Source organism: Schistosoma haematobium, chromosome 2 (genome assembly GCF_000699445.3).
Source record: "Schistosoma haematobium chromosome 2, whole genome shotgun sequence".
NCBI classification, from domain to species: Eukaryota; Metazoa; Platyhelminthes; class Trematoda; order Strigeidida; family Schistosomatidae; genus Schistosoma; species Schistosoma haematobium.
The window spans coordinates 7,259,358-7,284,879 of NC_067197.1; the positions used below are offsets into that span (position 1 = coordinate 7,259,358).

The window sequence follows — 25,522 nt, forward strand, 5'->3', positions numbered from 1 at the left end:
AGACTGGAAAAACGTCATAGTAAGTCCTGTCTTCAAAACAGGTACGAAACACAAACCTGAGAATAACCGGCCAGTTAGCCTAACTAGTGTGGTTGTTAAAATCTTAGAAAAGATAATTTGGAAGGAGATGTTTAAGTACCTCGATGAAAACTGGATCCTTTCGGAAAAGCAGCACGGTTTCAGAATAGGTTATCCCTGTCTGGTGCGCTCTTAAGGACCAAAAGTTACCTGTAGACGTAGCCTACATTGATTTCAGCAAAGCTTTTGACAAGGTTCCGCACAACCGGCTGTTATATAAGTTAAGAAATGTAGGGATTGGAGGCAATCTATTTATGTGGATAAAAGACTTCTTAGTTGGGCGTCAACAAAGAGTTCGAGTGAACTCAAAGTTATCTAGCTGAGAAACTGTGCTTAGTGGAGTGCCCTAGGGCATAGTTTTGGGGCCAGTGCTATTCCTCTTGTATGTAAATGACCTTCCTCGTCTCCTATCATCATCGGCCTTGCTATACGCTGACGATGTCAAGATATGGAGAACGATACGATGTGAGGGTGATAGCTTAGAACTCCAAAATGACCTGAAGCAGTTATCTGAATGGTCTCAAACCTGGCAGTTGCCGATAAATACTTCCAAGTGTGTTGTGATGCATATCGGTCATCAAGGTACAGATACATACACGATGAATAACACTGAGCTACCTGTCGTCCAGACACATAATGACTCAGGAGTCATCGTTCGCCAAGACTTAAAGACTACTGCACACTGCCACGCAATAGCCACCAAAAGTTTTAGAACCTTATGGTCAATACGTAGGGCTTTTAGTCATGTCGACGCTAAGACGTTTTGGACTTTGTATACAGTGTTCGTACGTCCTAAACTTGAGTACTGCATACAAGCGACCAGCCCCTGCTTAAAAAAAGACTGTGAGCCTCTGGAAAAGGTTCAGAGAAGGCAACTAAGCTGATTCTCGGAAAAGAGAAGCTTCCGTATGAAGCTCGACTGGCCAAGCTGAACCTTTTCCCGTTGTCATATCGCAGAACTAGAGGCAACTTGGTTGCAGTTTTCAAATTGCTTAGTGCCGAATTCGCACCTATATGCCCTCATTTTTCTTGTCTTCCAAAACAGAGAATTTACGAGGACACTCCAAAAATGTTCACAAGCCTAGAACAAATTACTTGTCAGCTGACTATGGACTTTCCCATCGAATTATCAACGAGTGGAATTCATTAACTCAGCACGTGGTTGAGGCTCCATCGGTCAACTGAGGGACCACCATTACCAGGACTAACACAGGCCATCTAGTCTCCTATCCTTTCCAAACTGAGACTGAAACTGAGACATAGAAGGCGCTATTTTAAAATTGGTTGGCTTCCTGTGGGTCATCAATGTGATAGTCATAATCGCATTGACTACAAAAATTATGTAAATTTTAGTTCTACTAATAATCACCTGGTGTTTAATAAAATGTTTCGAAATGTTGGGCGTTTATTTCGATACTCTCTTGACAGAAGATGTAAGTAATACATAAAGGATTTATTTAAAGTAATTTTCGGCGATACTATAATTTATGGACGAACCAATCAGGTATAAGATCACAGGTCTCAGATTTTGGAGCGAAGTTCACTCACCCATCTGGCTAAATAGAGTTTTGGCATTGTAGCCGATGTCAGTCCATAATGATGACCCTAGACCTAAGCCCTAACATTAACCATCAACTCTAAACCATAATTCTACTTGCTAACACTAATTTATAACCCTCATTCGGTGGACACTCTCAAAGTTAGTTTAACGTCACTCAGAAGTGGTGTATGAGACGAGATTTATCTCCGTATAACAAAAGGTGACTGCTTGGAGTTTGGATGACAAATGTGTCAGGTTTTCACCTAACATTTCTTTATATTTTCCTAAATTAGGTCCTAGAGATCGTGCAGTTTAGTGGTTTGAAATATCACTGAACATGATTCAAATTAAAATCCGGTAACAAATCTCCAGTCTTTCATTCGTCACCAAGATCAAGATACAAACTACTAAATGAAATGTCTTACTGGGACTGTATTGTTTGTTGCATACCGTTGTTTCATTCTTCATTTTTTGCGTTTTTCTGTATGGTGCGTTTCTTATATCACGTCTTCACTGTGTTAACATTTTCCATCTGGATGATTATATACATTCTGCCATGATCCCTCTGTCCCTTGTTACCTACTTTTTGTAGTCTTCACAAAAAACTGCTTTTAAAAACCCAGGTGGCTTTCAAATTTTTTTTGTGTGTGCTCGATACATATTCTTGCAGTTGCAGAAAGTTTTCTCGCAATTTCTTAGGCTAACAAGCCGATAGCATTTTCTTCGTCCATTTCTGAGGACGATGATGTACTGCCTTGTGTTAAATTTTTTCATAATAAAGGGTGCTGTCTTTTAATTATTTCGTAAGCAAGTAGTTCAGGAAATACACTCTTTGTTTGTTACTTCAAACTATTAATTAACGTGTTACCATTACTTGATTTTTCCTAGCATGACATTTACAGAATATTGAAACACTGCTGTGGCAAATTGTTTTTTCTCTGCTGTAAACTCAGCTGGAATGAGTTATTACACTATACTTTCATCAATAGTTATTGTTAATGATGTTATTACTGTTATTATTAATATTGCCATTACGTCATTATTATTACTATTATCACAGCAACTTATGATAATTAGTAGTATTTGAATTATAGTACAAGCTAGAATTCCCAGAAATAACGCAATCGGATCAAGAAGGACTAGATAAGCACGAAACAGTGAAGCAGTGAAACATGGCCGGTAAGAGTAGAGGATATTCGTAGGTTAATAGTATTTGATCATAGGTGTCTTCGAAACATTGCTCGTATATCCTGGGACCACCGAGTAAGTAACGCAGTTGTTAGGAAACGCGTACTAGATAAGGATAGCAAATCAATTGAAGTAGTGAAACTTCATCAGTTGAGATGGCTGAGACACGTGTTACGTATGCCCAACGAGCGACTGCCTCGACGTGCGATGTTCAGTGGTATAGGAGTAGGTTGGAAGAAAGCTAGGGGCGGCCAGACCAAAACATGGCACAAGTCCATGAAGTCACTGAAAAGTGGGCTGAGTCATGTCGGTAGGTGTAGACTACCTGGTTGGGATCGGCGAGACGATGGCAACCGGTGATGAGAGACCTTGAATGACATGGCTTGAAATCTTTTGCAATGGCGCAGGTGCATCCACTCTTTGTGTTCTCCCAGATTCTAATCTTCTGAGTTCTTCATTTCCCTTTTTTTCTCTTTCCAAATTTATTTCACTGAATTATACTCCTTGAATAACATCTTCAAACCCTAATGTTTCCGACTACTACCTATACTCTTACTACTTTTACCACTATGGGATTTGAGTCGACAATTGTATATGTGTGCTAATGTGGTATGGCAACTCGAACTGATGTACGTACGTACGTACGAAGTTCTACATTGTTACTGACTAACTGACTGAGATAAGCACGAACGAATGTACTGTATTTGGAATTCGAAATCAAGCATTCAACAAGTACGAATGAATTGTTAGTTCATACAAACACCACACAACTATAACATAACGCTCCCGATATTGTGCTATTTTGCATACGATTTTATCTTATTGATTACAACTCATCACCTTAATCAGGACTTGATTCTTCTCATCCTTTATGTATGACATTTTCTTGACATTACCAATGATGTTTTGTCAGTAATTTTTACTATTTATGACTCGATTGGCGTGAAGTTTTCCATTTTCGCTTTGTAACATATGTTAATTCAGCTTTAATATTTTGCCTATCGTAAAACAAAAACGAAAGCTTTGGACATATAATTGCAGAGCCTGATGGAGAAGTTACCGAAAACTATCGTTCGCACTAATGCTCTTTGTTTTTAAATATTCTGTAGGGATTTTTAAGTCATTAATGTTTTGAAGTTTTCTTACAACTGTCTTAGCTTCATTGTGATATATACACACGACGACCATCCGTGTTTTTTCTACAGTTCTACAACGTTAACTTTGCTCATGACTACGTCTTTTCTAAACCTATTATTCAATTACAGTATTCAATAAATGATTCAGTTCATTAATTTCTTAAAAGCTTATAGTGTTTTGTGTTAGCCGTCGTTCATAATGATATTTTATGGGATTACAACTTATTCTGTTGTTAATCATGTTCATTATCTAGGTTCAAATTTAGTAGATGTGGATTCAAATAAAGTGTACGATGAGTTACTGAAGAAATCATACTTACTACCTGAAAATGGGCATAATGTTGTGATTATTCAACCACGTAAGTTGCATGTTGTTTCCTTGTTTAAATTTTGATTTTTTTTGGTTCCATTTAGTTATATTCCATATTTGTAAACACTAATTCAGCGAGACCGACTCCGGTTCCGTATTTGAGTTTTTATGTTAGAACATTCAGGGAACTTCATGTCGTCCACTAAGATTAGAACCTATGTCATTCAGTACTGTTGTCAAGCTAGATCAACAAAATTTTGTCAATATTAAGAAATCTCAGCGACTAAAGTGGTCTTTAAAGTCACATTGTTAGTTTTTCATGATGATTTTTCATATAGACGGGAATTATATCATAACCTGATATGCTCGTCAAACAAGTCCTATAACTAACACTATGTGAATAGTAATAACTCAGAAAATAAGCTGGATTTTCTGTCATACTCTTGGTATACTATTAAAGGAATTGCTAGTGGATAGGACTTTCGACTTACATAAAAGTAGTAAACTGAAATACCAGCTCTCAAAAAGATTATGTCCCTACACTTTTCGAGATTAGTTATCATGTAATTCATTTTTCATGGTCTTTGCTGAGGGCTATGCATTTTTTGGGAGAAAATCAATCGAAAGGTCTATTAATAGCCGACCAAGAATGGTAAATCGTATAATAATAGTTCATAGGTCAAAATAAGGCTCATAATAAGAGGCACATGAATATGTATAGTTTAGTTACATAACAATTATACGATAAAAATATACGCATGGTATTGGTCCATAAATGGATCTCAAAGTTACCATTTATTATGCTTGTCGGGACATAACACATAAAGACCCTGCAACCCCTCAAGCAGTTTAAATTGATTAGTCACTTTACTCTGGTTAACACTTCTTTAGCGAGATTCTTTTTTGGTTAAGTTGTTCTGTTGATAGTGTGCTGGTAGATATCACCATTCTCTTCTGTGTTGATGTACTGCTTCCAGAATTATTCTCCATACTCAAGCTCTGTAACCATCTAACTGGCTCATCTAAGTAGGCATGGGGCTTAAGGCTACCGATGTCTCCAGTTATTTCTGTCATCTACAAATCGGATTGTTGACAGCTTAATCTGTCTATGTGATCAGATTCTCAAAAATTAAGTCTCCTGGTCAGGTCTTAATTAATTGGAGAATTAGTGATCTACAAGCTGATTTACTCCAATTGCCTATGACAGAATATTTGGTTGATAGTTATTCCTTAGGTCAAACACTACGATTCTGTTGTCATGAGCAATACTCACTCAATATTTGGCTTTTTCCTCTACTTGGTATATATACATTTCACTCATTCTTTTTTGAGTTTTGTTCTTTCCTAAATAAGTGGATATTTTTGGTAGTAAATAGCAGCCTACATTGTTAATTGCAGGTCTACTTTTCCAATACTTGTCCCACTTCCCAAATCACTTGATATCAGCCTAGTTCTTCCTAACCTATCTCGGTGATCTGAAGTTACCGGTTAATTATGCTTAGCTTTTTCGGTTCATCCGTAAAATACTCTGAATGAATCCAGTTTAAAATATGAACTAAATACGGGCTTCCTTTTTCTTTCCTCGTTTTTAAGGAAAAAAATATCAGCGAGACTATAATTTATGAATGGACCAGTCAGATATAAGGTAACAGGTCTCGGATTTTGGCGCGAAATTCATTTATCCGTTTGGATAAACAGAGTTTTAGCAATATTGCTGATGTCAGTTCGTGATGAAAACCCGAAATCTAATTCCTAACCTTAATCATCAACTGTAAATTCTAATTCCCCACACAGCTTTATAACCCCTATTTGGTCTTGGTTATTAAGTGGACACTCAAGGTCAATCTGGCGTCGCTCAAAGGTCGTCCATAAATTATGGTCTCACCAAAAATATCAGTACCAGAAGTTTATAGTTTCAGACTGTTAGGATGCACTTCAGTCACATGTATAGCGATTCGTGTGTCATCTGAAGTTACGTTTTGTACTGTAGAAGCATTCAAAACAGCGTGTATAAACTCTGAAAAGTAAGGAAACTATTAAAAAAACAAGAGCCAAAAACTCAGTGAGCCCATAGAATTTACTTAATACACTTAATAATGACCAGAATCGGCAATAACATGTAAAATCAAGAAAATTCGATACTAGAAACTGGCGTTGTATTTCGAATCCGTTGCAACATGGTACCAAACAAGTAAATCGATATAAAAGCTGACAGAATTATGTATTCATTATTCACTACTGTTTATTCAGTACAAAGAATCCTCAGCACAAAAGTATAAAATATTGCAACAAACTTCTATTACTCTAAATTCCATGGCATCCAAGGTTTTCTCTAAATATTGACTTTCCATCACAAATGTTTCCGGTTAGTTACATTATAACTTAGCATGTACAGGGGTGTGACTAGTAAGTTGGTCCCCTCAGACAACCAATAGCATCTACAGCGATTCTGCCTCCTCACAACGAAAAGAAGAGGTTAAGAAAGGTTGGTCCTAAAAATGTCACACCTCACAACTCCAGCCAAATTGATAGCGCATTTAGTAATTATGGATTTTAATAAACTCACTGGAAAAGACATGATAATTTTACTTGTTAAGTACCAGCGCTATTCCATAGATCATCTGAATCTGTAAAATACCACTAAGCATCAAACATTTCTTTTAGGTAAGCAAACAGTGATGCATATGTAATAGTAATCTGAAGATTCTGGGTTTAGTTATGAAAGGAGACTTAAGATACACAATATCAGTCAGTCAGTCAGTAACAACGTAGAACTTCGTACGTTCGTACATCAGTTCGAGTTGCCACACCACATTAGCACAGAGATGCAGTGGTCGATTCAAATCCCGTAGTGGTAGAGGTAATAAGAGTATAAGCAGTAATCAGGAAAATTAGTGTTTGGAGATGTTATTTAAAAAGTATAATATAGCGAAATAAATTTGGGAAGAGAAAAAAAGAGACATGGAGGAATAAGGAGATCAAAATTTGGGAGAACACAAAGATTGTATGCACCTGCGCCATTGCAAACGATTTTGAGCCATGTCATTCAGGGTCTCTAACCATCGTTTGCTATCATCTCGCCGATCCCAACCAGGTAGTCTACACCTACCGACATGACTCAGCCCACTTTTCAGTGACTTCATGGACTTGTGCCATGTTTTGGTCTGGCCGCCCCTAGCTTTCTTCCAACCTACTCCTATACCACTGAACATCGCACGTCGAGGCAGTCGCTCGTTGGGCATACGTAACACGTGTCTCAGCCATCTCAACTGATGAAGTTTCACTACTTCAATTGATTTGCTATCCTTATCTAGTACGCGTTTCCTAACAACTGCGTTACTTACTCGGTGGTCCCAGGATATACGAGCAATGTTTCGAGGACACCTATGATCAAATACTATTAACCTACGAATATCCTCTACTCTTACCGGCCATGCTTCACTGTCATAAAGTAGGACGGAACGAACTACTGCGCAGTAAACACGTCCTTTGGTTTGATAGATGGATATCTCGCCTACGCCATAAATGACGCAAGTTGGTAAAAGCTAGTCGAGCCTTCTGTATCCGTGCTGAGATTTCGTCACATACCAGACCACAAGGGCTGATGAGACTTCCAAGGTAAGTGAAGCGGTCGACACGCTCAATTACTTCACGCCCTATCATTAGTTCGGGTGTCAATGCAACCCAATCCTGAAGCAACATTTTGCATTTCGAGGGGGAGAATCGCATCCCGAACATGCGTGCATTGTTGCTTAGAGTGGTCATAAGACTGTGGTTTTTTTTTGATGGAGTTTTGTTCTCTGAGCTGGATGGTTTGGTCGTGGAGCTTTCATCGTTCTTCTGAACGACATCATCAGCACAAACTTCAGATAGAAGTGAAGTGTTCGAATTTCTCCATATGTGTTTCACAGCTTGTTCTGTGCACCTCGATGTTGATTGGTTCTTGTTGACCTTAAATTTATCATTGTTTACTTCTTTGTTTTGGTTGTGTCTCCCATTGGTTTGATTTTTGTTCCCATATTTATGCATGGTTTTCCTGATTGGTTGATAAATTGGATTGATTTCAATATGTTTGTTGATTGCTGATTGACCTGAGTGCCAGGCTTCTAGAATTTCTAGAATTTCTAGAAGCCTGGCACTCAGGTCAATCAGCAATCAACAAACATATTGAAATCAATCCAATTTATCAACCAATCAGGAAAACCATGCATAAATATGGGAACAAAAATCAAACCAATGGGAGACACAACCAAAACAAAGAAGTAAACAATGATAAATTTAAGGTCAACAAGAACCAATCAACATCGAGGTGCACAGAACAAGCTGTGAAACACATATGGAGAAATTCGAACACTTCACTTCTATCTGAAGTTTGTGCTGATGATGTCGTTCAGAAGAACGATGAAAGCTCCACGACCAAACCATCCAGCTCAGAGAACAAAACTCCATCAAAATCATCCACGTGAGCTACAAATCTTCTCCACTGTGGTTTTTGTCAGCGTCTTCACCAAATAAAACTATGTCATCGGCATATTCCAAGTCAACAAGTGAATCTCCTGGTAGAAGTTCAACCCCTGGAAATTCGGATGAGGAAAGTATCATCTCTAAAAACACGTCAACGACAATGTTAAACAAGAATGGAGAGAGTGAACAGCCCTGACGAACACCAATTGAGGTAATCAATTCTGATGACAGTTCGCCATAAGCTCTCACTCGACCAGTTGTGTTCGAGTAGAGAGCCTTTATAAGGTTAATATACTTCTTTGGTACTCTTTTCACTGACAAACACTGCCATAGAACCTTACGATCCAGAGAGTCGAATGCCGCCTTAAGGTCGAGAAATACTACGATTGTGGGGCGTCCGAACGTGTGTCTGTGTTCTAGAACCTGACGTAGTGTGAATATCTGGTCTATACAACCACGTCCAGGTCGAAAAACAGCCTGATTTTCTCTAGTCTGTTCTTCGCGAGCTTTGGTTAGGCGTCGAAGTATTATTAAAGCTAATATTTTACACACCATATTAGTCAAACTGATTCCTCTGTGATTGTCACAAGAGGACTTTTGTCCTTTCTTAAAAACTGGCACAATCAGTGATTGAGACCAGTCAGATGGGATTACGTCCAGTTCCCAAATCCTACCTAAAACCTCAGTTAATCTCACTGCTAATACTGGACCACCATCCTTAAAAATCTCAGGAGTAAACCTGTCAGGGCCTGCTGCTCTCCCTCGCTTGAGATTTCCTCTAGCTTTTTCAACTTCGTAAAGAGTTGGAGGACCTACACTAACTTGCCATTCAGGTTGACTGGAGATCGTGGGTAACCGCAGTGTGACTGAAGGCCAGTTGAACTGATCCCTGAAGTGTTCTACCCATCGATCCAATCTCCTGGATTGAGAATGTATAATATGTCCATCTTTCTCTGAGAGTGTTTCGCTAACAGTCGGTTTCCTAATACCGGTTTCCTTAACAAGCCTGAACAGTTGTCTGCTATTACCTATTGCCGTTGCCTTTTCCATCTCTCTTGCTTTCGCTACCCACCACTGTTCACGATCATTGCGTAGACTTCTTGTGAGCTTGCGCTTAAGCTGACTCCGCTCCTCATTATGTTCAGAGCCAGGTGGAATGAGTTTCCGAGCATCTATCAGTTCGATAGATGCTGCTGAGATCCAGTGTTGCTCCCTAACCTTACGGGTTACCGTACTAGCAGATATCACTGCTGTTTCCACAGCTTTTCGGATATCATTCCATGCTGCCTCGGGGTGGGCATCACCTATATGGCTGCCTAACTGTTTTCCTAGTTGTTCCTGAAATATACTCTTAGCTTAACTATCATTAAGTAAGCTCCTAAGAGGTTTCCTTGCAGCGTCTTTCCTACGTCCAGTAAGACGCAGACAGATACGCGCTCGTACTAGAGCATGATCTGAATCTAAGCATGTGCTCCAGAGTGAGCGACAGTCTTCTATCGAGCCCCTCCATCGGTGGCTGATAGCGATGTGATCTATTTGGGTCCAACGTTAGGACGAATTAGGGGGTCTCCATGTTAAAAGATATTTTTCCTTATGCTTAAAGTTAGTATTTGCGAGAAACAGGCGGTTATCTGAGCATAGCTGCAACAGACGGTCGCCATTATCTGTTCTTTGAGCCATGACACCATAAGATCCACCCAGGTGTCTTTCCCTATCGCTTAGTTTACCTACTTGAGCATTAAAGTCACCAGCCACTATTACTACATCCGAGCGCCTAGCTTTTAGGAGGAGGTCGGAGAGCTTTCTGTAAAACCCATCTTTTACATCATCTGAGCTGCAGTCAGTGGGAGAATAGGCAGAGACGACAAAGAGGCAACGACGAGTGTCCCTATCTTTTCGGATCCTTACTGTTCCGTTCAGTCGGACAGTGCACAAACGACTGTCTACTGGGATCCACTCTAAGAGAGCTAGTTCTGCCCTAGGACTCAATGGGATAGCTACGCCGGCGAGGCCACGGGAAGCAGAATCAGGGCTTCCAGATACACGAAGTGTGGATCGAGTCGGTTCTTTATTTTGGCATGGTGAAGTCAAGTGAATGACGCTACTCGGATCCTGTATGCGCGTTTCGGAGACGCAGCACACATCGATGGCGCGGGACTCTAAAGTCCTAGCTAAGGAAGCCTGTTGTCCTATTTGGCACAGTGTTCGGACGTTAAAAGCTCCTACGTGTAGTTTGGAGCGTGGTTTCAGGAGACCAGGAATAGCGTTCCGCGTACTCGAATCGTTTGCCCTAGCTGTGCGAGGTGATAAAGAGACGTGAGGAGGGTAAGTCATGGAGATAAGAGAGGTATTAGGAGGTGTAGGAGGGATTTGAATGTGACCACCTTGGTCTCTTGTGCTGTTACGGGTATGTGGGCTGATATCACTTCCCGGCTGCCCACACCGTGGAAGGGTATTTCTTGAGGAACCTGAAAAGGAAATTGGATTAGTGTTGGTCTTGACGACCTGGGAGCGTGACCGCAGAGCCCAAGGGACAACTGCTTGTGGCCGGTCGCACACGGCCTTTTTGTGGAAGGTTTTTGACGTGTTAGCTCCGTTCTTCAAAGGGCCTTACCGCCGGAGACGGAAATCCGTGAGGTAAGGTGAGGTATGACATTTTTAGGGTCGACCTTTTCTAACACTTTCCTTCCTTGTGAGAAGTCAGCATCGCTGTCATGCTGGTTGTCCGAGGGAAACACCTTACTGCTGTCACACCCCTCTAAAGTCAGCAGTACGACTTCGCCCTCAGACCTTGAGTTGCTGCTTTTAGTCTTAACGTTCTCCAGTCGACCTGCCTGGCATGGTAGAACCTACAGAAACATATGTTCCAGCCAATACAGCTCGGTTGGGTCATCACGATAGGCAAGCCCGACTACCGCGTCAAGGTAACAGCTTCGTTCGGGAGATACACAATATATATATAATATTATAGATACACAATATTATAGAGTTTTAAACAAAAACAAATTAGTTGTCTATTTAGTAGTTTTTCTTTTAATATTATTTATTAATAGGAACTTATCAAATTGTTTAATGTTTACATTAAAGATTTAAAAGGTGTATTTTACACTAGGATCAACAACAGCCTATCATACTCACCTAAAAATGATCCCAATGTAGACGAAGCTATCGCTCTTGTGGATTCATTAGGATTTTGGACTACCGTTGGTGTGGTAAGTGTAATTATTAGTTCATTAAAGTCTAATATTAATCATAAATTTTCTAGGTTGAATACTGCATTACTGATGTAAAGAAAACATTTTATTCCATCTAGTTATTCGTTTTAATCTTTAATATATCCTGCGGTATTTCATGAAAAGTTCCTCAACATCAGCTAATAAAAATAGGTGAATAAAGTAAAGATAACTAGAATTTTACTGCGATGTAAACAGGTTGTTATGTAGCATTTCTCTTCGTGTTGACCACAAAATTATTGAATCAAGAAGTCTCATCTGATCATATTCAGGCTCATATTCATCTTCAATAGGCTGTTTTAACATTGTTTAAAATTTCATTACTTTAGTTCCAGAGATAATTGTTTGTTCTAGTATTCTACGTTTGCATAAAAGACTCTTCCAACTACTTATAAGAGCACTTAGCATGTTAACTGTGTATGTAGAACTAATGGTCACGAATACATGTTGTCTTCTAGGCATGTATACAAGATCTTAATGTGGTAATTTGTGAATCGCTATATGTAAGAACCCTAAAGCACATAGCATAAGTTATATTAATGTAAAGAGCTAAGGGTTTCTTAAGTAACCTAATGTTCGCTAGTGATATTATGAAGGGTTCATCATATCTCTCCAGATTTTAATAGCCTCTCATACTCAGATTGATTTGTTGGGTAACTGGCATCATTGATGTCGGCAATCCCTTTCTGCGTTCTTAAGAGCCTGTTTCATTAGGACGTAATCCATATAATTGTAGCTGATTGATTAAATCCATATCGCTGTTGCTTATAATATTAAGTTTAGCAGTTGTGTGATCGAAATAGATTAGAATTGTCCTGTTTATGCTGCGCATAACTGGTTAATGGGATTGTTGGTCGAAAGTAATACATAAGTGTAATGTGATCACATGACTCAAGATCTTGGTACCTGTGTGGTTTTCTTGCAAGTTGAAACTGTTCTGTTCAGCTTGTAGAGAGCCAAAATAATGTTTGGTTCTCCTAAAAACCAGTATAATAACAAATTACCTTTCTTCGGAGTGTGTATATAGATGTGAACAAATTGGTTAATCCTTTCATTAGTCTCATATATGAGGCTGTTTACGTCTAAACCCATACCTCAAAACTGTAAAACCGCGAATGGTTCACCAAATCAATTATACTTCCTTATATTGTAAACATTGAGTTGATAACTGCAGTATTTCTCTAGAAATAACACATTCTTTTATGGCCTGAGCGTCATGAGAATAAGTGGATTTTGTAGAACAGAGCCAATATGGTTGTACTTTTGGTAAATGAGTTGTGTAATAATAATAACAATATTATCATTACTATTATTATCATTATCATTAGGATTATATGGTAATTCGGTTGTTTATCTCTGATTCCACTAATATAAGCGTTTACAACATAGGTAACACATTTCTAAATTAACTGCTAGTCTAGCTTCCAACAAGCGATTGCTGTATGGTCGAATTCATATTCTACTCTATTTCTGTTAATTTTGTGACTAACCTAATGATGAAAAATTAATACTAGCTTACATATAATATTGTTTGTTTTGGAATATTTCATATAGAGAGATAATATTGACTTGAAAGTTCATGTTTTCTTTCGGCAAATTTAATTCAATATTAGATCGTTAAAGTTTCCTCTTGTTAAAGTAGCAGGCGTCACAGTAATTATTTCAATGGGTTCTCAATTAGACTACAAATATTACATCTTAGGGAGTAGAGTAGAATAGCTTAAGGATTTTTTATAGCTAGCACAATAATTTTCATTTTTTAAATCACGAGGGTGGATGTCAGGATTTCTTGTCTTTTTGATGTGATAGTAAAAAAAAAATGAACTAAGTTTTTTGCTAGTTGTTTTTAGGGCCCGTTTAGTCCAACCGTTATACAGTAAAGCAGTTATATCGCTCTAGTTAATTGGTTCGCTTAGACTGTCTATCTAGTGTCAATCGACGGTTAACCAGTGACACGACAATGGTGAGATAACAAACGACAATAACATTAAATGACTATTGGTACGAATTGTAGTTTTCCATTCTCTCTCTGATTATACAGTTGAATGTATGAGTCACTCATACAGTAATATAGCGTAAAATCCTGGCCATGTGTCAATATAATTGAGGGATTGCAATGTCCGCATAACTACGCCGTAAGTGGGTGAGGACTGAGTAATAGGTCCGTAAATAAGCAGCAGTGGCTTGGAAAAGGTACAATACATAATATCAGTATATACATTACTGGAAAACATGCAAGTAGGAGAACACAAAAACACAATAGTTCAACTATTTAGTAATTATACAACCAAAATTACAAATGACTTCAGGTAGGACCGTTCTGAAAGTTCTACATTGCTTAGTATTTATCCAGTTATAGCAGGTTTATGAGCATGTAACTATCAGGCAAGGCATAGGGATTTGTATAAATAATATATCCAGTTTGGATAAATGATTTATGCCATATGCTGTTCATTAATCTAATATGACTGAGGTTGAAAAACTGAACACTTGACTTCTTACCCACCGATCTAAAGACATTCTCCCAGGTTTTATCATATGTGTTGTGAGTATACAACTTCTGAGAACACTGAAACAAAAACCAACTACCTGTCTGGTGCTTCCCGATCCCCATTGGTTCACTAATTGATATCAGTTTGCTATGTAAACTATTTTCATGCGTTATCACACATTTGGTTATATTTATTTGTGAATGCAAATTTGTTTTACTATTTTATCCCGAAGTGGGAAATTGTTTTTGTTAGTTTGAGAAGTATTGGATAAGTGATGATATTTTCATTAATTCTTTAAATCATATTTCTAGATATTTTGCAATGTAAAAGCCACCAAAACTAACAAAGGACCGTTTTTTAGTAAAGGTATATGGCAAAATGTATCAGAGTCTGTAATTGCTTATCGTGATGGGAAACAGTCTGTTCAAACTGGTGATACACTTCCTAACGAAAAAAATAACTCATCCTCTGATCATACAGTTAAAAAGCGAGCAACAGCAGTCCTCGTAAATTGGCCTCGTTTAACAACACTACAACTGGAACTTATGCAACAGGCCTGGCTAATGCCTGTTTATGATCGGTTAGTTTTATTTTGAACCTACTGAAAATTAATAATTGAATTATTAGGTTTTTAGCTTGTTACTATGGCAAGATCTCTGTGGGTTTTTTCTTTGATCTTAATATTTCTCAATAAAACAACTTAAACTGGTGTACTTGTTAATTAAGATTCATCTGTTTCCTATGTGTGATCTCGTTTAATTATTTTCTTTGTAAGTTTGTGGAAAATCAGCTTAGTTTAGAAATAGTTTTCTTCACTAAGTGACATCTGAATAAGCATTAGAAACTAGTGAGCGTTGGATAGCTGTTTCACTGTAAACAACTAAAAAAGAAACGGGATAGAAGAGACCGCATTATGGTCAGAACACAACATCGATTTTTGACTTGAATTGTGTACAGAAATACAAACTTCATAATCATGACGAAAAAAAACAATACAGAAACTCACAATTTAATCGCATAGTTCAGAGTATGCCGGATAAACATTAATGTATACATGTTATTTTTTCAAATCTCGTGAATTTTGTTAACCAGTACAGGTTTATATACCCGGTTTCAAGTTGTGGTGTTTGCATATGAAGGTTTGTGATGTACTATTTGGTTGCTCGAACTAAAGTGGTTGTAGTGGATTTAAAATTTTAGTGGTTGTATACTGAGTGGCCTAGCCACCATTACTCTTGTTTTTCCCCTAGTTGGTCTTCCGCTGTTTTTTTTAAGTTGACAACTTAAATCGCTAAATAGCCCTGTCACATTCTACTTTGTTTTCGTTTCCCTGGTAGCGTAACCAGTTTTCAAACATAATGTCTGGATTGACATAATCATAGCATATATAACCCAAAAAGCCCATAGAAATCCTGGTTAGTTAGTTAATCAAGCCACAAGCAACGTGAAACCTGGTACGTATGTGCATCGGTTCAAGTTGCCACGCCATATCAGTGTAGCTAGATGAATTGTCAACGTAAAACAGTGTTCTTCATGGTTGTCCACCTTCCCTATTTTATTCAACCTCGTTATAGATATTCTTTTAGCGATAACGCTCTTGTCGTCTAACTTTTCAAGAATTGATCTCCTGAAAGATTCACTTGCTGACTTATAATGTACAAATGACAGTTCTGTTTGATGAAGACGCCTTGAACAACGATACAGTGGTGTTTAAAATGAGATTCTCTCCACCTAAATGTAACTAATTTGCGTTAACACTTTATCTACTAATGGGGGTGAATTGGTGTAGCTCGTCAATCACTTCACTTATTTTAGAAGTCTCATCAGCCCTGATGGATTAGTGTCTGACGAAATCTCTGCACGAATTTAGAAAGTTCGATGGGCTTTTCCCAACTTGACCTGTTTATTTCGTAGACAAGATATCTGTCTGCCAAATAAATATCGAGTATACTGTACAGCACTTCACTCTGCTCTATTTTATGGCTGTGAAAAGTGACCTTTAAAAATAGAAAATATTCATAGAAAAATAGTATTCATTCGTAGTTATCTTGAAAATATCACTCGCGTATATTGAGACCGCCGAGTAAGCAGTTTTTACGTTGGACTCAGAGTATTAGGTAAAGAGAACAAATCGGTTGATGAGGTTGTGAATTTTTATTAGCTGACATTGTTGGGACATGTCTTAATATGTTACTACCACCTACCTCGGCTGTTCATGATGACTGGTGTATGAGTATGTTTTGAGGTTTTACCAAAGTCAGGGGTCGATTCATGAATTCATTGACTGTTGGACCAAGACTTGTAGATAGATGCAGACTACCTGGTTAGTGTTCGCGTAATTATTATAACCGGTGGGTGGAGACGTTGGTTGATATCTCAGAACCGTTCACAGTGGTTTGAGTACATTCAATCTGTCTTCTCTTATAATCTAAGTCCTGAAATCTTAAACCTCTTTTTCCTTTTTATACCTAATCGTTTACCCCACTACTAATATTGTTATCAATCATCCTACTCTGAGATTTGTGTTGATTATTTTAGTTTGTTTTGGTAATTTAAAAAGATGCACATATTTACTTGATTCTTCGTTTGCATATGACTATGAACAAGCGAGTTAGACTTTTCAATATATACTTCAAAGTGGCATTTATAGCAGTTTCAATGGTATCAGAAAACCTTGGGCATAGATACTATCATTCGAGAAAAACAATAAAGTCGTGAATTAGAAAGTACCAGCTAATTTTAAAACTCGAAATCTAAGGTAAGACAAAGTGTGGATGCATCTGACTGGAATTACTTCTGATCCTGATGGGAGTCTGTCTGGTGATCGTAGTTTATGGTTAGAGACCTTGTATGGCTGTACGATTTAATTTTCTTTACTCAAGTTGCTACTATTATTATCCCAACTTTGACTTTCACCGTGATAATTTCCTTATGTTATACTGCTGCTAAGTGTGTAGATCTCAACTAGTTCTATATTGATGATTGACAGGAATCCTCCTAAGCGTCACATAGACTTTATCTCCTGTCATCCAACTGGATAGTGCTGTACTTTTTGGTCGATGAAACTTAATTTCCTTTATTTGCTGGAAAAAGAGCTGTTTAGTTTTTTTGCTGTTAATTGTAATTTCAGTTACACCCTCGTTGTTCAGCTTTTTAATCTTCGATCTCGTACTCCAGAAGCAAAACTTCAAGCAAAGTTAGCTGAAATTGGATTACTTCGAGCTCGTATTCCAGCATTTTTTGAAACACCTAATATGATTAAATGCTTGGTTGATAGGTCAGATTTCGCTACAAAGGAACGTTTATTACAAATACTTAATGTAAGAGTTATTTATCAATTTGTTTTAAAAAACTTGTTTCGCAATAAGTTTTCTAGGGTTTTTAAGCTGTGTTTCTTAGTCGAAGAAACTTTTTTCTTGTGTACTTTTTACTCTCACAATTAATAGTTAGTACGAAAATAATCAATGTAACAACAGGACTAATTTACTGTATAGCATTTGAATTCCTGCAGCAGGCGATCATATTTTTTCTCTACTACTATTCATCTGAGTAGATAAAAAGAATATGTGTAGAATTACTGTCTGATTGTAGATATTGAACCGGTCAAGAAAGTATGCATTCTGAAGCAGAATTGTAACAGAGTAACACTTATATCTGGTTCGTTTCTCAGTATTACTTTCTGTTGCGTAGCTTGCAGACACCAGTCATGTGAAATAAATAGACTTTTTCCAGTTTATTTATATCTAGTCAAAGATTATTCAATTTGTTTAACCTATTTAAACTCTATTTGCAAAATGAATCTACAATCAACTATAAATGTTTAAGATTATGATTGATACAGTAAACCAATGAGACCTCGACTCAATGATAAGCCTACGCCGTTGGTCAATATCTGACGTCATTTTCTAAGGAATAAAATATGGCTTATATACGTAGTTATTTCTCGATCTCCTTTGCTAATAAAACGCTTGCTTCTCACTCAAGTGCTGAGTCGGGGTTGCGAATATGGAGCTTGTTTATCAGTTTCAGGATCAAAAACCTCGCAACACAATAACGATGTGGCCTTTCTTAGTGAGTTACACTGACCCGTTCGTTGGGTTTGTAAGAGTGAATAAATAAGAATATTGTTCGATAGATGATATCTAGTATCTGATAGATAACTGGTCACGAGGTTGAATTATTGTCGTAAGTTCCCCGAATGAACCCTTATCAAGAGAAGTGGAATTTTTAGTCATGAGGATAAATCATTCTTCTCTAGTAAAATATTGTGCTTATCTACAGAATGTCGATTGCATACCCAAACATGATAAAATGCCAGTTAACAAACAAGTGATTGTAGGTCACTTTTGTTTCGTCAGATATCTTATTTTCATTCAATTTTAAACAAATTTTTAATGGTTTTTCTGATTGCGAAAATCCTTTTCAATTTTACTTTCATTATAGCAAACAGAAGTTAGTCTTTTAAATCAATTGGAAAAAATTTCCAAACAACGTATTCATCATAGGCGTAATCATAGACGAGATATGGAGAAACATCACTTACCACTGGTTGCTGTTGTGGGATATACCAATGCTGGTGAGATATATAAGTTTAGATTTTTTTTGGCGGATCCATCTCCAAGTGTCTATTTTCTCCAGTTCAGTAAACATAAAACAAATTATAACAAGATTGTTGAGTTTTATAAGCAAAGGTTTAGCTCATTGGGTAACAAACTCTTGTCAGTTATATCTAAACAGAAAAACCGACAAAAGAGAGCAAATTGAATATTATCCATATAGTAAACTTTACAGACTCCATGAGGTGCTATGTTGGAAAGCGTATCCGCCGATTTTGTCATCATCTAAATAAAGAACAAACAGGCTTCTTCAAAGTTGGTGTACCGCTTTAGATTAATCGTTACTCAGTGTATTTTCCATTCGTCTATTGGAACTGTAAATGATTAGCGGTCGACTGGTTATGCTTTTCGTATTCTTTTCATTCCGATTTTGTGAATCGGTGTAGTAGTCTAAAGTAGTATTAAATATTATCTGTCGACTTGCATAAGTGCTGCTGAAAACTAAATTTTATTAAATCCATAATTCACTCTTATTTTTAGTGGTGTCTCTAAGATAATTTTTTTTACTTGACTTTTGTCAATGAATTTTCCGGATAAGTGACTGTTGCTGACTTCTCTTTGGACTCAAGACATGGCATAGAAAAAAGCTCGTGGATAGCGGATCAATAGGAGCTGCTTAGCTTGCGTTTGTCCAAGTTTAACTGTTCAGGTCAGACATATAATTGTTCAGTTGAGGAAGCTAAACCTTAGACGCAATAGTAGACGTGGGATAAAAATGACTGTACTCAGAATTCTGATTGCTGGATTTAGCATATTACATCAGTTAGCGTCTCAAGTCATAGCAATAAGTGGTAATATTTTTATTAGCTTCAGTAAAAGTTCCCATGTGATTGACTGGCTGACTATGTTGATATACATTTTTATTTTTCCAGTGCTTACTACATTTTAAATCATGAAAATATATAACCGAATATTAACATTTGTTTAGATATGCACAAATTATTCCCGCCTATCGTTTTCTAATCACAATACTATTATGATTTTTTTCAAAACAACCCAGCTACTCTTATTGCCTAGCATTCTTCGAACACCTGATTTCATTTCACAAAGTCCCCAAATCAAAACAAAGTTGAACGTAATTATATTCCAAATAAACAAGGTCGAATGAGAGGAAGAATCACAATAATAAAATGTCACTTTATTTAAAATTTTATATGAGAAGATTCTAGTGTCTTCTCCAAGTATTCTCTAGCTCTGATTGGCCAAAAAACAGCCCGTCAGCGTGCTCCAATAAAATCCTGCACAGAACATTCTTTAATCCAATTTATATCCCACCAATTGAATTTTATACTTTTACATGAATATTTCACTTCATTTTGATTCTTACATAGGTAAAACAAGTCTTATACGCTATTTAAGCAAATCAGACAAACTTGCCTCATCCCCAGAAGTGTTCGCCACTTTGGATATCACACATCATCGAAGTCGGTTGCCTATACTTCCAAATAAAGTAGAAGAGAACAATATGACTTCTGATCAGTTGTTTTCTGAGAATGGCAGCGATGGTGGTTGTTCTAATAGTATAGGGTTGCCTGGGATACAAATGTTACTGTTGGATACAATAGGATTTATGTCTGATCTTCCAACTAATTTATTGGCTGCGTTTCGAGCTACTTTAGATGAATGTTTAGATGCAGTGAGTTTGTTGCGTGTCTGTATTTCTTTCATTACACAATCTCATGTTGTAACCAAATTACGGATTAGCTTGTTGTTTTCATTTGAAGGAGTTTTTACCACTATAATGGTATTCATATATCAACTTTAAATGATAAATGTTTTGCCTTGAATCTCAGAAACTACCCCCTTTCGAAAGGATGACACAAGCTTATATTTCAAATTCTTATGGGTTTTTCATCTGTTGTATTGTGCTAGCTGACAAAACTTATGATACGTACACATACACATTTATATCAATTAGGTAATTTTTGTCGTGTTTCGAAGATACTACTGTATGTTAGCGCTCACTAGACTTGCAGTATTTTTAAGAATGTAACTTATTGCCAAAATTCGGATTGATTGTTCTTACCTCCGCTTTTTAATTTGATGTTTGAAGTTTGTAAATCAAAAAATATACAATGAAATCTACCTATTCGTAACTTTTGTTCTTCCTGTGTTACTACATTCACTTAACCTATGTTCGTTTTGTTGTTCATGCAATTATCCATGAATTTTAGGATCTAATTTTGCACATAGTTGATGTAAGTCAACCTAAATGGCAATTACAAGTGAATCATGTAGAGGAGCTGTTGTGCAATATTGGTGTTATAAAAAAACCGACAAATTCTGGACATACAAACGATTTCAATGCATTTGAACTACCTCAAGTGTTAAAAATCGGTAACAAACTAGATCGAATGTAAGGAAAGTAAGAGGTCATTTTCTTGTTGACTTTTGTGAGAATGTGTAATATCTGAATTCCAGATTAATATAAGGGTATCATTAAAGTATAAGGTCAATTTATTTCTTGTTACATAACAGTACAATCTTGCCTAGAATATAAAGGTGTATACGATAAAGTACACTTTGCTATTTCGCCAAAATGTTGTTGCTTGGAATAAGGGAAACTTTTGTTTGCGATCCTGTAAGGTCTCATATTTAATCATAGACGTTTAGTCATCAGAATTCGTGACTTTATCAAAAGCGTATGAATATATGAATTGGCATGGAAATGCCAAAAAAGGTAATTTGTATGTATATCAGTATTAAGTTTGCAGACTTCTTAAAAAATATTTTCATCACCTGATAAGTGTATTATCTAAAGAACTGATGCTTGCTTGGAAGCTTATCCTGTCTGGTTCTAAACATGATGAAGAGCGGAAGCAACTTACTTAGGGTGGTAAAAAACCTACCCAATGATTGCGAGCAGTGGTAGGTAGCGAAAGAAAATGAAATGGAAAGGTAGCGGTGATAGGTAATAACAGGTAACTATTTAGACTTATCAAGGAAATGCGTATTAAAAATCCGGCTGTCAATGAAACTATCCCGGAAAAAGATGCGAATATTATTCACTCTCAATTCAAGAGAGTGGACTAAAGGGTAAAACAGTCCAACTGACCTTCAGGTTCTGTGGCAGTATCCGTCATTCGAAGGCGTACTGAAAAATGCACCAACGCTGTACAGGTTCCCTACCCGAACACTACTGGTCGAGTCAGAGCTTATTAGAAACTGCTATTCAAATCCTTAACTTCAAATGGTGTTCGTAATGGTTGTCTACTTTCCCTATTTTTATTTATTTTTATCATAGATATTCTTCCGAGAAAACGCTCCCGTTTGATTTCTCAATGGTTGATCACTTATCAGAAGATTCACTTTCCAACTTATTACTTGCAAATGACATAGTTCTGTTTGATAAAGACACTGAAAAATAGTCTTGCGATCAACTTGAGCAATAGTGCAAGCATTTTTGTAATGTGATTCTCTCCCCTCTAAATACAAAGTGTTACTTCAGGACTGACCTGCATCAGCACTTGAGTTAATGATATGGAGTGAAGTAGTAACGTGTATCGACCATTTCACTTATTTTCAGAGTTTCACCAGTCTTAGTGGATTGGTGTCTGACAAAATCTCTACACGAATTCAGAAAGCTCGATTGGCCTTTCCCAACTTGACCTATTTATGGCGTAGACAAGATATCTGTCTGCCAACTAAATAACGTGTATGGTGTGCAGCCTTTCGCTCTGCTCTATTTTATAAGTGTGAAACAGCCGTTAAGAATTGAAGATACTCGTAGGTTATTAGTATTTAATCGTAGGTGTCTTGAAAGCATTTCTCGTGCATTTCAGTTCTACTGAATAAGCAATGCCGAGGTTAAGCGTATGATACTAGATAAAGATGGTAAATCGATTGATGGGGTGGTACATTATAGTCATATAAGGTGGTTGAAACATCTATTTCATATAAACGACCACTGCCTACCTCAATGGGTGGTCTGATCTGAGAGTAGGTTAAAAAAAGATAGGTGTGGTCAAAACAAGACTTGGTACCACCTATAAAGTCATTATTAATTGGACTGAGGGATGTTAATAGGTGCAAACTACCCGTTTGGGGTCTGCGTGACTATTTTAACCGGTGGTTAGAGACTTTAAATGGCATGGCTCAAAATCGTTCGCGGTGGCTCAGGTGCATCGACTCTGTCTTCCCCCAGATCCTAAGTTTCTAAATTCCTGATAATGTTTTTGTTTCACCGATTTCTATCTTCTTGAAGCATATATCCAGTGCCTAGTCTTCTCTGTTGTTACCACTTCTACTACTCCAGGATTTGGCCTAGCAATTTCATCCCACTGTGCTAATGAAGTATGGAAACCTGATCAGGTGTACACACATGCTAGGTTCTACGTTGCATTCGACTTAAGTGATTGACTGCACCCGTCTCTGACATGTAAATAAATCATCATTCGCTGACATGAAATATCGGCTATCTTTTATGTGGAATTCACTCCGGAATTGTTGATGGAGGGCAGAATGTGTTAATTCCCCTAGAAATCACTTACTAATTATTTTGTTATTTTAGAGATTTGAATCTCTACTTTGCACACCAAGTCTTCCTACGGTAGTTATCCTTTAGTTTGTCGTGTTTAAAGACTTTTTTAATTGACTCTTAGCTCTTTAACCATAGCAGAGTTTGCCCTATTTTTAAGGTCATTCTCGATAATGTGGTTATCCGCTTGTATTGGTTGCTTAAATCAGTCCTTTTTGTCTTCCCTACAAGATGTTTTTGCAGTAGCTGTGGCCAGAAGGAAAATAGAGGCTGTGGTATCCAGATATCAGAGTCAAAACTAACAGTTACTGACATTAGTTTAACGCACATTAGAAATCGTTTTGGTAAACACTTAGTTGACTAAAATTAATCACCATATATAAAATGGTAGGAGTTAAGTAGCTGATACATATTTTACTATAAACATTATATATTATGTACTTATTAAGTTACTTTGTTTTTTTTTTGTATGTACTTTTTAGTGAATCAAATGATGTGTACACTGGATTTGATGCATTAATATCTGCTAAAACTGGGACAGGTATGAAAGAGTTGACTTCAAAAGTTCAACTAGCTTTAATGAAACGTCTTGGATGGTTTTCACGCACCTTGGATGTTCGCCAAGGTGGTCCTAGTTTTCAGTGAGTATTGGTAATCCTAATATAGTAATTCTATCATCTGTTTCATCCGTAGTATCTAAATTAACTGTCAGATTTACAGAATTATAAAATCTCAGATAAGAAGAACATACAAATAATTTGTAGAAACATATTTGTCTGTTATTAGAGGTGAAAAGTGCTTCAAACACTTAAGAATTTTAGTTTTCCTATATATGCTTGTATAATAGTCATTCTTTTCTCAAATGATACTGGTCATTTGAAGTCGGAAATTCGGTTATGTGCATAGAGTTAAATCGGTAAGATTTTTCATAACCGGGTTGGTGGATGTGATTATTTAACTAACGTGAACGTTATCAGCGAAAATGTCGAAGATGTATATTGTGCTTATTAGTCGGATTATGGCCAAAACCTGAATTGATACCTTGTTTTGTTGATACTACCCCTAGTTTTTCCTGCCTGAAGTCCACTCAAACTAATATACTACTTCGATGTAGAAAGTTCCTCCACTTATCTAATAAGTGTCCTATTTAAGTATGTCTATAATCTAACATACATTTTTAACTCTGTACTTGACCTCAACATTGATCAATCAGTAGATCAGCTAATCAGAAGAGGTGTATTATATACATCGGTAATCAACTTCCATTAATAAATCTCTCATTCATACCTCTTAAAACAGATAAGATGTTTGACTCCTAGTGTTAGCCCTACGACTACCAAATGTCCTATCATCTCTCAGGTTACGATATAACAGGCTACAGTATGACAGTACGGAATGATACCTGTTTAAGAGGAACATTTAAGGTAGAACTTTTTGAGCGGAAATCTTTTTGTGCTGGTCTATATATATGTTTAGATACAATGAAGAATCCTCAATTTAACTTGAACTGAATCTACTGGAACTGAGAATAAATCGGACTAGCTATATTTATTATCTTAACTGTTAGGTGATCAGATACTATTAATGCACAAGCACTTTAATCATTCTCATTTAATTCAGCGATTCGAAATTAGAAGTTTACAACCAACGCAAAAATAACATACGTAATATATGTAGTACAACACTGTAAAGCATTTGATGGTAGTTTCGATAGCGATTTTTAAAAATTGTATTTCTATCTTTAATATCAATCATTAACAAGTATGTAATTCCAACGAGTGGATTTTTATTTTGTTTTTATAGATGGATTTATTCTAATGCTATGGTCACAAGCGTGGACACCTCCCCTTCGAGTTCAGAAAGGCTTAGAATAACTGCAATATTCACTCCTGTCGGTTGGATTAAATTTTGCAGAACATTCAAAATGGCATCCTCTGAAAATGTTTCGTAATATTTCATATAGTGATATACTTCATGAATATCAAACA

The 25,522-nt window shown here is 36.9% G+C and overlaps 1 protein-coding gene across 1 annotated transcript; it reads left to right on the top strand.

Annotated features, from left to right (window-relative positions):
* Window positions 1-1,324: 1,324 nt before the first annotated feature.
* GTPBP6 (putative GTP-binding protein 6) lies at window positions 1,325-25,232 on the top strand. Its single transcript, XM_051214224.1, has 7 exons — window positions 1,325-1,511; window positions 4,197-4,301; window positions 11,770-11,928; window positions 14,753-15,021; window positions 17,572-17,761; window positions 18,885-19,017; window positions 20,389-25,232. Exons 4-7 carry the CDS (start codon window positions 14,987-14,989, stop codon window positions 20,820-20,822), a joined length of 792 nt encoding a protein of 263 aa, XP_051067371.1. The 5' UTR covers window positions 1,325-1,511; window positions 4,197-4,301; window positions 11,770-11,928; window positions 14,753-14,986; the 3' UTR covers window positions 20,823-25,232.
* Window positions 25,233-25,522: the final 290 nt, after the last annotated feature.

Coding starts and splice junctions, on each gene's coding strand:
- GTPBP6 (XM_051214224.1), top strand. CDS start 14,987: ATGCAACAGGCCTGGCTAATGCCTGTTTATGATCG. Junction 17,762..18,884: donor GTTTATTACAAATACTTAAT/GTAAGAGTTATT, acceptor CTTTCATTATAG/CAAACAGAAGTTAGTCTTTT. Junction 19,018..20,388: donor TGTGGGATATACCAATGCTG/GTGAGATATATA, acceptor ATTCTTACATAG/GTAAAACAAGTCTTATACGC.